This window comes from Centroberyx affinis, unplaced genomic scaffold, assembly GCF_046629955.1.
Source record: "Centroberyx affinis isolate AG114_WGS23_722 - 3 ecotype Tasmania unplaced genomic scaffold, CSIRO-AGI_Caff_v1 ptg005544l_1, whole genome shotgun sequence".
NCBI classification, from domain to species: Eukaryota; Metazoa; Chordata; class Actinopteri; order Beryciformes; family Berycidae; genus Centroberyx; species Centroberyx affinis.
This window is the reverse complement of record NW_027282786.1, coordinates 223,619-236,890: the sequence shown is the minus strand read 5'-3', so window position 1 is coordinate 236,890 and position 13,272 is coordinate 223,619. Positions and strand designations below refer to the sequence as shown.

At 42.5% G+C, this 13,272-nt stretch overlaps 1 protein-coding gene across 1 annotated transcript in view; it reads left to right on the top strand.

Annotated features, from left to right (window-relative positions):
• The first annotated feature begins 6,186 nt into the window (after positions 1-6,186).
• LOC139667456 (transmembrane protein 65-like) overlaps positions 6,187-13,272 on the top strand; it is a 48,665-nt gene continuing 41,579 nt past the window's right edge. Inside the window, exons 1-2 of the mRNA XM_071546919.1 lie at positions 6,187-6,303; positions 6,654-6,959. Coding sequence (XP_071403020.1) covers positions 6,680-6,959 — 280 coding nt within the window. The 5' untranslated portion in view covers positions 6,187-6,303; positions 6,654-6,679. The remainder of the gene's footprint in view (positions 6,304-6,653; positions 6,960-13,272) is intronic.

Here is a 13,272-nt window from a genome sequence, read left to right as displayed (position 1 = left end):
TGAATTGCTCAGGGAAGAAGAGAGAACTGCGCATGTCCAAGTTCAATGATTCACTCCCGCCTTTTCAAACGACGCAAGTTTGCCGACATGTCAGGAATGGCGAGAATAATTATTGAGATGATCCTAAATAACGACATCTTAACATTAATAGACACAGCGTTATTATCATCATTATCATCATCATTTTCATCGTCACCAACCACTTCTATTAGGACTATACTACAGAAACCAGAATAAACGTCAGGCACATATTTAATAGAACACCAAGGCAAGCGTAGTAAATCTTACTAACACGTGTATAGGTTCATAGTGTCTCCGCTTTCATAAAGTAGTAAGGAAAATAACAGATAGTGCCCCCATAAGTTTTGGGCCAAAGAAAACTGTATATTTGTTCTGTATTCTCCAGACATTTAGAGTATGAGGTACAGTAGTGAACTTACAGAATGCCACAAAACCATTCCACTACTGTTCCAGATCCAATGGATCGCAGTTTACGGTATATGAAATGGACTGGCCACTTTCTTTAATAGCCTCATGACACACAGACAGCAGATATTTTGGCTTTTCATTAAACAACAAATATTAGACTTTCTCTTTCCATGGAGAAGTGGATGCTACCAGATAAAAGGAAGTGCAACCACCAGATACAACTTTGTACTCATCTAACATCCAATACAAATACTTATTTATTGTACATTGCAACATGTTACAGTACATCCGAAGCAATATTTATTCACTTAAAGTGGCATTTCTCTCACCATTCCTTTCATTTTATTGTTTGTCTGTGCTCTGCGTCAAAAGTCTCCCTCTCCTATACCTCCGTTGTGCGCTACCGAGTTGGGCGGCGCGCGGTGTCCTACTAGATAGCTACCTATTTATTTCATAATTGTTTCTAAATAATAAGACATATTTATTATACTTATTAATTAGGCTGTTTATTTAAACACGTTTAAATCTGTGGAATCTTCCCAAACTGTCTTCGAACGTTTGGCGCCTGCGCTGCTATGCGCGCCATGGCCATTATGACATAGTTGGAATCAAATGGAATAAACTGAGCAGCGCGCACAAGAGACGCCTTTGTGGAGAAGACAAGCGGTAGAGACGGACAGTTAGCAGAGACACGCGGTAGAGACGGACAGTTAGCAGAGACAAGCGGTAGAGACGGACAGTTACAAGAGACAGACTTTGGTTTGATACAAACTTTTATTTGACACACTGTTACTAGAGACAGACTGTTATTTGATACAGACTATACAGAACTTTTTCTGATATAGACTGTTATTGGATACAGAGGAGCTGATGGGGCTCCAGACAGACATGGCCTTGATGGCCAAGGGGCTGGGCATCAAACCCAATGCCTCTGAGGAGTTGGATGAAGCCCTCCACCAACAAGTGGAGGAGATGATTCGAGACCTGAAGAACAAGAAGGAGAAGGCCGCCCTCAGCCAAGCGAACGAGGCCCTCTGCCCAGAATTGTTCCAGAGGGAGAGGGCTTTGAGCACCCAGGTACAGGAGCAGGCCAACCAGCTGAAGGCCTATGAGCAGGAGAACGAAACTCTCCGCCAAAGGATTGAGGAGCTTGAAGAAACGCTCCGGAGAGAGAGGGCCCTGAGCACCCAGGAGAAGGAGCAGCAGCAGGCCAAAATGCTCAAGGCCTATGAGCAGGAGGTGCAGGGCATCTTGCTCATGGTGGAGGAAATGAAAAGGCTTCGGATAAGAGGAAAGGACTTCAGGGTTAATCTCCTGAAGGACAATTCTGTTAAAGCCTTCCGACAAAAAGTGGAAGACACGAAAAGGCGTCAGACAGAGGAGGACTCGACGATCCAAAAGCTGGTCAAGAAGCACTCCGCCTGTGAGGAGGAGAACCTCACCCTGCACCGAGAGAAGGACGCCCTCTGCCGGGATTCGGAGGAGCAGAAAATGCTCCTCAGGGGAACGGACTTGAGGATTAAAGACCTGAAGAAGAAGCTCGTCGACTGTAAGAAGAACGAGACCGCCCTCCGCCAAGGGAGCGGGGCCCTCCACCACGAAATGATCTGCACTGAGAGGGCCTTGCGCACCCAGGTGCAGGAGCAGGCCAACAAGCTCAAGGCCTGTGAGCAGCAGAAGGAGGCCCTCTGCCAGGATCTGATGAAGCTGAAAATTCTCAACAGAGGAAAGGACTTAAGGATTGATCTCCTGAAGAACAATTCCGTTAAAGCCTTCCACCAACAAGCGGAGGACATGAAAGAGGAGCGCTCGAGAATCCGAGAGCTGGTCAACAAGCTCGCTGACTCTGAGAAGGAGAACTGTTCCCTGCAGCAAGAGAAGGAGACCCTCTGCCAGGATGTGGAGGATCAGACAATGCTCAACAGAGGACGGGAGCTGAGGATCCAAGACCTGAAGAAGAAGCTTGTCATCTGTGAGAAGGAGAAGGCCGCCCCCCGCCAAGGGAACAAGACTCTCTACCGGCAGAAGAAGGCCAACAAGCCCAAGGCCTATGAGAACAAGCCTCTCTGCCACCAAATGGTGGAGCTGGTAGAAGTCATCTGCCTACCGTGACTCCTTCCTCAAGAACCTTACACACCCCTGCCCCCCTTTTTAAACCACCCTGACCGTCCCACACCCATTCCCTTTTTTTCCCGCAATAAAAGATATCAGAAATGATATCTCAAAAAATAATGTACCGCCCTGTATAGCTTTGTTTCTGTAGGTGATTTGTACATGGCACTACAGTCAACATTGTACACATTGTAAAAGCTGTGTTGGATCTTAATACGTTTTTACATTTGTTTCTAAAGTATCAAGTGTTTTTGCAATTGGTAATGGTTTTGTTCAAAATAGCCTTCTCTCGCCTAAACGATTTATAAGGTTCCATCTGACATTTCAGTCAGAAAAAAGGTATTAATATAATGCAGTGGGTATATGGGTTTTGCAATAGGCGATGGGATGTGAGAACCTGAAATCTCACTACTCACTCTCACAACTACTTTGAATGCAGATGAAGGGCCACATGAAAGAGTAACTAAACCCCAAACACAAATCTGTGTCAAGCCTGACATCTAATGGTAAAAAGCATGCTACTGAAACTGCCATCTTCTATTGGCTGATCTTTGTGGTGACATCACCGGCTGCCACCAAAGATCAGATAATAGCAGATGGCATGAAAATGGTTGAGTTTAATGTGGTTTAATAACCTAAAACTGATGAAAAAAAAATCTAATTTAAAGAAAAATCCTAAATAATTACTACCATCAAAAGAAAAACACTAGGTAAAAAAACAGAAATACTTGTAATAAAATAATAATGCAGTAAATGCCCCCAAATGCCCCATTAAATATGACAGCTTAATGTGGTTTAATGACCTAAAGGTGTAGTCTAATAGATTTTGTAGTTATACGTGCACTTCGTCATAAAATGTCTTATATGTGGGCATAGAAATGGATGTATTGAAAATAATTCCATTGGATTCCTCAATTTATTATAGAAAATATTTTTTTATGAAAGGTCAAAGATGATTGGATTTTTACTGGAGTGGAAACCACACCCCTTGTCTTATACAGGCCCCCATAATACCTAGAGAACAGGAAATTGAGAGCATAAGTATTCATGACTTGCTTTTAATATCAAGGGAACAGTCAGTATAGCAATGCATCACTCAGTCAACCTGTAGCCTAGTTGATCTGTAGTTGATCTGTAGTTGATCTGACAGAAACTATGCACAACACCTGATGAAAATTCATGATTTATAATAGGCAGTGATAAGACTAAGTTGATCAGATCAGCCTTATTTCTCTGAACCTCAGATATCCAAACTGTCCAGTCTACCTAATGGGCATAATGAACTAAACAGGCAGTGATGAGAAAATAAACTCTGCAAAGTCTTAGATATATTTGCTAAGCATCCAACTGCAATTAGAATGATTACAGTTCTCCTGCTTGGACTTCAGTCTGCCTTTTACTAATCAAACAGGAATTGAATGAAGAGTCAGTGTTGAAGTGTTACTGGAAGCGAAGCAAACTGGTAGCTAGCTGGCCACTTTCCTGTGTAAAGTGAAAGCAGATAGCTAAAAAGACACCGGCTTCACATGAAATATGTCAATTTAGTTGTTTTGAAATGCAAATGGTGCAAATTGTGGAAAAACTGCTGAGCTGAATTTTTTTTTAAACTGAGCGTTATATGAGATGTGAGATTATTCTACATCCTAATAGTGATTCACCAAGGTAGATCCATTTTCCTCCCAGATGTGGACTCACCAGCTACAACACTGCTGTCTCGCTGGAATATGGAAAATAAAGGAAATATGATTTTAGTGTGATTTTGAGAAGATAGGTAGAATATGCCCAGAGTTCAACCGTCTGCCTGATCCTCTCAAACTTCCATATCTATGTGGGGAGAAAAGTCAGAGTGCAGTATTAGCTGCAAAATGTGTTGATTGTTGTCACACTTTAAGGGAACGAGACAGTTGGATGACAAATATGAAGAATGTGTATTAATGTATATGAAAAGCTCTGTTTTTAATGGCTAATTTTATATTTTGCTGGTTTATTTCTCAGCATTATTGGATTCATATTTTCAAGCAGAGGGGTCTGTGAATATCCTGGTGTTTTTGACACTTTATTAGGATGCCATGAGTAAAACTAAAAGCCATCAAATGTGACTGAGCAGGAGGATGTTAGGATAAAGACAGATGAAGTGCTTCCTTTTCGCCACCAGAGGTCACTGTTGCCTAAATCTTTATTAACATGAATGTTCTGATTTTTACTTCGATCATCACTTCTCCCATCTTTTCTTCGTGCCCTAGAAGGTTGAAAACAGTCGTCTAATAAATAAAAGTACAACCAAAGCTATTATGAACGTGTCTCTCTCACCACTGGTGTTCAGAGATTAATAAAGCATTACATAGTGAGTAGAAAATGACATTTCTACCCAGTTCCTGGCCGAAAATAGGCTTGGTTTGCCCACGTCCACTGTTCTTGTAGAAAATAACAGAAAATAACTTCCACATGCTGTCATATTTGCTCGGGGTGTGTGTGTGTGTGTGTGTGTGTGTGCTCTGCTTGAATAGCTCACATGCCCCACATGCATGAGAGCCAGGGGAAGGATGGGAACACGCCCAGCAGACACACACCCTCCTCCCTTATCTCACTGCAACAAGCTCCAACTGCCCACTACTGTCCTGAAGAGAAATCACTGCAATATTCCTAAAGGGGCTTGTAGCGTGTCTGCAGGACCCAATAGGGAGTTTATAGTGACCTTATCATACGTAATGGTATTTTTTTTTTTTTATCTCCTGTTGTATCGCAATAATATTCGCTCCTTATAGGGACTTATAGAGTGACTTATAGTGAATTTATCATACTTTATTGTGTTTTTATTTGCTACGGTGTCACTATAACGTTTCTATTTTGAGCATAACAGATTAGAACACGTTTCATAACCGTAAAGTACCAACAATATATCAAAAAGAACACAATATGTTGATTTGACTACATACTACTTGCCCTTTCCACAGTGAACAATAATAATCCGATAATACATTTTATAAGAACAGCCTACCATAAAAATCTATAACTCCATAAGAATATTATAGGGATGTTATAGTGATACCATAGAAGATAAATAAAAACATGCCATAAGGCAAGATAAGGTCAATATAAACACACTATTGAGTAGAGCCACCTATAATCCCTATAGGAATATTATATTGATATTTAGTGATAGTACCACGGGAGATTAAAACGCATCCCATGCCGATGACGTCACTTCAAACTCATTATTGAGCAGCACAGACACACAGTCAGTCCCTATAGGAATATTATAGCGTTACCATAGGGAATCAAAAATTCCTCAAAAAAATCATAAACTCACTGTCAGTCTCTGTAGGAATACTACTGGAGTCATTTTCCGTCACGGTAGCACGTTGGCCTATATAGCATGAGCGTACAGTAAGACTTTTCCTATCCAGTGTCCATATGCATTTACGTCTGGCAGCGCCGTCAGAGTTACGCACAGCGGAAAGCAGCGCTGCCATTGGAAAATATTTCGGGGGCTGAGCGGAGTGACCTGCCCTCCCATCCGCCTCGCGCTCACTCCATCCTGCCGACCGCAGCTCACACCAGCCGGGGCTACGCTCGCAAAAATGTGATTTTGTACGCTGCGGCAGCCAGTTCGCTCTTTCATTCTTTCATGTGTGTTGTGTGTAGCTAAAAAAAAAAATAGAGGACACAGAGTAGATAAAGAAGAAGCGTATGCGTCGAGAGCAGCGGCTGTATTGTAACGGCTACTGGAGGTTGTCGGACGGGACAGCAGCATCGACTGAGGTGCGTCCTATGCGAAGTTGCTGTTTGATTTTGGACAGCTATCGCACCCTATCCTGCCGCAGGTAGGCTACCCCAGTTATCTCGAAGACAAAGGTGGGTAGAATAGGCTTGAGTCGAGCCGGTCGTAACTCCGTGTAATTGCTACTACCAGGCCCGCGTTTTGCCCTTAAATAACCCAGGCTCTCTCCAGAGATGCAGACGCGATTTATTGGTTGTCAAAATGCGACCGTTATGGCGAGTATTTCAAATCGCAGGAAAAAGCTAGCATTTGAAACGGTATCTCGTGTGTTGCTGGCACAAAGTGGTGATATATCGGGCCTATAACATTGCCCTTCTCTACTCTCCATCAGGCACTGCTCTACCCCCCATCCCAGAGATGCTGCCCTGCCTGCGGAGAGTCCTGCGGCCCGCCCTCTCCCTCGGAGCCGGGACCGCGCTGGCCAGAGCCGGCCTCAGCAGCCACCACACGGTCCCCGTAGCGTTCACCTCCGTGTTGGTGCAGAGGTGTAACCTGGGCACACACCCTATGAAGGAGCCGATGGAGCCGCTCAACTCGCCCCGGGGAGCCAAGGAGTTTATTTATAGCCTTCACCCGTCGGAGCGCACCTGTCTGCTGCGGGAGCTGCACAAGTTCGAGTCCATAGCCATAGCGCAAGGTAGGATAAGTGGGATATTCTGCCTGTGCATAAACTGTCTGTGCATTGAGTGGAAATTCAGTTCAGCCGCCTTTTTATTTGATGAATGGAATTTACACACAATTTCAGGCTGACATAACTCATCATAAATCAGTCATAAATTCAGTGTATACATCATCAAACTGACGTAGCCTACTCTAAGTTATATGAGGATAGGGTCTTTTAATGGAAAAATACACTGCATCCCTACCAGCTCCAGGTTTCACTGTTATATAACTGACCCTGACCTCTGACCTCCCTGTGGAAGGGTTGGAAAAAAAAAATCACTTCATTTTTTTTTTACTGTATATCAACAGTACAAAGACACATAAGTCAGGTGGATTGGAGACTCTAAATTTCCCATAGGTGTGACTGTAAGTGTGAGTGGCTGTCAGTCTGTGTTTGCTGTGATGGACAGGCAGCCTGTCCTGCCTTCCACACAATGCATGCTGGGATAGGTTCCAGCCTCCTGTGACCCTGAATAAATCGGGTAAGGAAAATGAATGAGTCTGTATACACTGAGGAAAAAACATACTAGCCTACCTGAAGTTTCTCATTCAATCTCGCTACAATGTAAGTGTATATTACCCACTATATTTTAAAACATGCCACAATTTGTTTTAATTTTGTGCTGTCAATAATTTTGTAAGGGTGTCACTTTTGCCAAGTAGCAGATATCTTATTTTGGAATTAATCTCCTCAAATGATTTTTCCTCTAACACAAAACCTATTTGATACGCTAATCTCACCAAAATATACCTTGTTTTTAGGCCAAGAATCGACAGCACTACAATATTTCATTCCACCTACCTTATATTATTTGGATTTAGAAATGCCTGTGTAACCCAGCAGATTATACTAATTTTTCCAGAATAATTTGGGGATGCATTTTTGTAATCCTGCTCTATCCAATCCTGACTAAGTCTTTGCGAACCAGCCTACCTGTAATAACTTGCTGTACGGCCTGGTTGGAGAATCATTGACCTGAATAGCCTTTGAACTGTGCAGTGGGTGGAGACAAGCAATACAAACGGCAGTGTAGCTGAGTTGAGTATACTACCTCTTAGCAAAATAGGGAATCATTTCCATATTAATAGGCCATGATATGCATGAAATATGCCAGGAGCGTTATAGAATATAGACATATTTCCTGAGGTTGGATCAGTCAGTTGGTCAGTTTTGTCTTCTGTCCATAGAGACGGGGGAATTTGTGGAGTTCACTTGCCTCTTTTACTGTTTAATCATAATGATTATCTGCCTAGGAGTAATTTACTAGCTTTGGCTGGTGGCAAGTGTTAATTTTTCACTATGATTATAGGTAGTGTGAAATTGTGCAAGTGCTGCCTGGGTAAAAAAAAAAAAATAGCATGGTAATAAACAGTAACAGCAGTAGGTTTACACTCAGCGCTATAGTACAGGGTGGTGAAAAGGAGAGTCCTGCATTATTTAGGCTAATAGATCTGTAGGGTGAGCTGCCTCTAATATGCTTACTGGTAGGTTGTCAGAGGTGTAGTGGAAATGATAAGCAACCTGCGACAGTCAATAATAATAATAACAAACCACAAAACTAGGGATGAGACCAAAATATCGACATTCAATATATCGCAATAAAAAAATGTGACAATAGGTCAATACAGTATCATGGGGCAGAAAAAGGAATTGTGATATCAGCTGCATTTTATTCTGCTGTAGTAATCACAAATGAGACGCTTGACCATCACAGTTTCACAAGCTCTCCATCCAAATTATATTATTTACACTTTGTAATGACATTTTTAAATTGTTGTTTACATTCTAGCAAGCCAATGGCAGAAAGATTTGTGGCTCAGAAATAAACATAATTCTGCACAGTCAGACTTTGTTGTCATTTTACCTTTATTTATTACATCGTATCGTGGCTGTATGTAATCTTGAACCCCGTATCGCGTATCAAATCGTATACGCATATCGTCCAATCCCTAGACAAAACAGTTTGTTTTTTTCTCTTGGGAAAAGTGAAGAGATTGAACGAGAGACAGACAGACAGACGCAAGTAAGAGCTTTTGTCAGACGTAAGAATGGGAGGGAAATGAGAGTATGAGAGAAGGAGCAGGAGTGCAGCGGATGACCCACAGCGACAGAGACAGAGAGAGAGAAATAAAAAGTGTGCAGATCGATGCAGCGAAAGAAGAGAAGAGGGAGGAGAGAGAGAAGAGCGGTGATGAAGAGGATGTTTATGAGGCTCTCAGGGAGTGTTCAGGGCTGAAGTGCTGCTCTGCTCTTCTGTCACTTTTCATTGGTCGCTGCTATATATTTCTCTTCAGTAGTACAGTGCAGAGAGGAGCGGCTCAAGTGCTGCTTTGTATGCCGTGATGCATAGAAGTTGAAGCAGGCAGACAGTATCAAAACACTGTGATGATAATATATTGTTTGGAATAGTAATCATGTTTTTATACAGAGTTTCCAATGTGAAACTAGTAAGTAAGCTGTGTTAAATTTTGTTGCATTTCATTACTACCTTATTATATTGGATGATATATTTCAGTGAACAATACGAGGAAATAATTAAAAAAGGAAACCATGATAAAAAATAAGTAAACATTGGCAGATTAATCATTCATCTGTAATTTTGTTCCTTAAAATATTGATACTAGTACCCAGGGTTGGTATTAAACGTACTAAATAAAAGAAAAATGTAACTGTTTTCTGTTACGTTACCTAAATAATGTATTCTGATTACTGATGAGATAACTAGTAACTGTAATGGAGTACATTGTTAATATAACCTACCTAACCCTGCTGGCATCAGACCGAAACATGCTGTACAGGCTGAGGTTAGAAGAAGAAGCCCTGGGGCTTTATCCCTGTGGCGGGCTGTGGGGTCGTATCAGGAGTTTTCAGTACAGCCTTGATTACAGTAATTAGTATCATGACGGACAAATGATTCCCACCCTGTGCTTTGGTCACCCGGGAAGACTTCAAACATCTCTGGCCTCAGGGGATCTGAGGCAGAGTCAATAATCCCTACAATCTCTGGACTTCTCTTCACCAATATAGAACTGTATGTCAGTATTCACTGACTTGCTATTTAGTTTCATCCAAGCAATATTCACACCATCTTGTATTACTACAATGTCGAGGGATGGGACGATATGACACTTAAACTGTAGGAATGCAGGTTTTCCCACTGCGAATGATTTAACGCATGTAACTCATGAATATAATTCTATTCAGAACAACTTCCTCATGGTTCGCTGAACCAGTGCACTACAGGACCGCCGCTGCATTTCCCTCTACAGCTGCATACTGTACGCTGTGCTGCTTGATAGCACATAGCAATAGACTGTTAAATGTTGACGGTGTATGTGAAGTCCTATGTATAGTCTACTGTCTGCAGTTAAGTAAGTCTCACACTGTCCCTCTGCACTGTATGTGATTCCCTGTTGTCCTGGTGAGATGAATTCCTGTAAAATTTGGTATCTGGCAACCAAAGTGTTACGAATTGTCATTCTCATAGTGCAGATATACTAACAACTTAAACTGAGCAGCTAGTTGCATTCAAGAAATTTGTTTCTACTGATTTGAGTGTCATATGATTGTGTCATATGCCATTAAATCCTGCTTTGCATGACATATCAGCCTGAATAAAAGTGACCATGTGTCTAAAGCACATGAACAACCCCACTGCCCAGACTGTCACAGCTGCTATAGGCGTGCCTCTGTGACTAGAGGAGCCGACACTGTGCCTTGAAGAATTTCATTTGTATCGGTCACAATGTGAGATTTCAGTGTCGCATGGTCTCTAAATGCTGTTTCAAAAGCCTTTCTACCCCACCTAAAGGAGTCTGAGTTGAATTGGTGTTTTACCTTACAACCTGTCACCCCGTTTTCTAGTCTAAAATGCCTAAAATGTCACTGGGGAAGGGAAGGCTACCTCTGTCCTCTGTGTAAGACCGTATTGATTCCTTACAGTATTGATTGGACCATAGCAGACATTGTGTCACCTCTCACTGGACTGGTTAGGCTTCTGCCGGAGGGAAATAAACTGGGTTTTGGTGGATGTGGTGATAATAGTGGCTGTGTGTTTATGCTGATAGCGGTGATTACAATGGTGGTGGTGATGGCATAGATGATTTCATTTCATTTCATTTATTCATTTATTTGACAGGGACAGTGCACATTAGAAGAGGAAAATGTGCCAGAGTTAGCCAGAGGCAAATTTTCATCTGTAGTCCCATGATGATGATGATGATGATAGTGGTGGCAATGGGTATGATTTAAACATAGTTCATTTGACAGTGTCCTCTAGCGATAATAATAGTTATTTTATATTAGATAATAATGCAATGATTTATTGACAAGAGCAAATATTATTGTTCAATGCTCACACTGCAGTGGTAATTATCGCTCCATCATGATTAGACTCTTTTCGATCCCTGCCTGGTCCCTCCAGGAATCAATTCCTTTTCAACACCCAGAGCAAATTAACTTGTTTGAAAAAAACAAACAAAATCACAGTTCATTTGTCTGATGATTGTCTGTCTCGGTGTATTCCTCCTCTCCTATCCCATTCTCCTTTCCTTTCCTTTCCTTTCCTTTCCTTTCCTTTCCTTTCCTACTGTATCCAGACTTTGGGGAATTGTCATATTAATGGTTTGACAATAAAAAATTGACCTGTCACCATGAGGCGTTTCAATCCGATGTTCCAGGCTCAGTGATCCTGATAGTACATCATTATTTTCCTGTCGCTGGTGCCTGATTGCATCCCGACCGCATGCTGTGCTCTTTTCTTTCGGGGCCACAAATACCTTGCAATATCAAGGCTGAGCAATCGGCGCCAAATCCCACATGAGCTTCATGGTGGAGGTTTTTATGGTCCCGGTTGAAATTGCTGGATTTGGAATAGGTATCACACACACTGAGGTCTCCAAAAGCAAAGTACCACAGTTGTCCTGGGCCATTTCAGTATGTCCTTGTAGCACGTACTGGCCAGAAATGCGTGATTCAAGATCAATGTGACCATTTCAATCATTCAGACAGAATTGGTTCATCTTTTGCCATGGTGCTTGCATGGCTGGATCGGTTATTGCAGAGTATCAGGAAAAGGTGGCCCCAAATGAGCTAATAAGAGTGCTTTACTTTTTAAAGCTTATTTTTGACATCAAAGTTGAGAGATGGCATGACATACAGCAGACTCAAAACTCCCATTCCATCCTGCCAATGCACCAGGAGGAGTTTTGAAAGAAAAACAGTATGTTGCTTTCATTTGTGTCAAACCCAAGCCAAAGGATTGATATTGCCAGGTGGGTTCACAATCTACAGTATTATCTCTTATGATTCGTAACTAGCGCAGATGGGCCCTCTCAGTTGAAGATATGGTTGAGAATAAGGTGAAGTGTAGCGAGCTGACAGTCACGAGGGCCCTTTTCTCTCCCATGAGGCCTGGCTTGCTGGAGTGTTGCTGACACACTCACCTTCACGCTGTGAAAACCTTCAGGGATTCTCTTACCTATACTGTACATGCAGGCGAACGGCCTTGCTCACTTACTGCCTGCTTGACTGACCGGCTGGACTGGATGGCTGGCTGACTGATTGATTTTTTTGACAGTCGTATCACCATCCATCTTCATTCTCAAGCCAGCTGAAGTTTTCACCTTCACGGCAAAACTCCTATGTTACTAAAGTCTATGTGCAGGTTAGCTGACTGCTGGGATAATGTACTGTATGAAGGCTGGCTGGCTAGCTTACTGTCTCTTTGCCAGACCTGCTTGGATGAGTGGCTGAAGCCTGCTGGCACATTCACCTTCATATTAAATAGTCCTCAGAGATAATGTTACATCCCGGATGCAGGCTGATCAGCATACTGACTGGCCGGCTGCTTGCCATGTTACTTTCCAATGTGTTGAGTTTGCTACAGAAAACCTAGAGGTCAGTATAACTCGAGGACAGCTATAATAGGAGCGTTCCTCTCTCTCACTGTCACTGCTTGTAGCCTGAGGCCTGCTGGCTCACTCACCTTCACTGTAAAGCCTCTCTGTATAGCTCATTATGCGAACAGGCTGGTTGCCTAGCTGGTGAACTAACTGACTCATTCATTTATGGTCTGGCCGGCTGCCCGCGTGAAGGGACACTTCCACCTTCGTACAGGATGGTCCTCTTAGGTTTCAGCTGCATAGGCAGGCTGGCTGACTGGTTTACTGAGCACATTCACCTTCATTCAGGATTGCCATTTTAGGATTCAGTTACACACTATAATACTGGCTGCCTGGTTTACTTATGACCTGGCTGACTGACAGGACATCTGACTGGTTGGTTG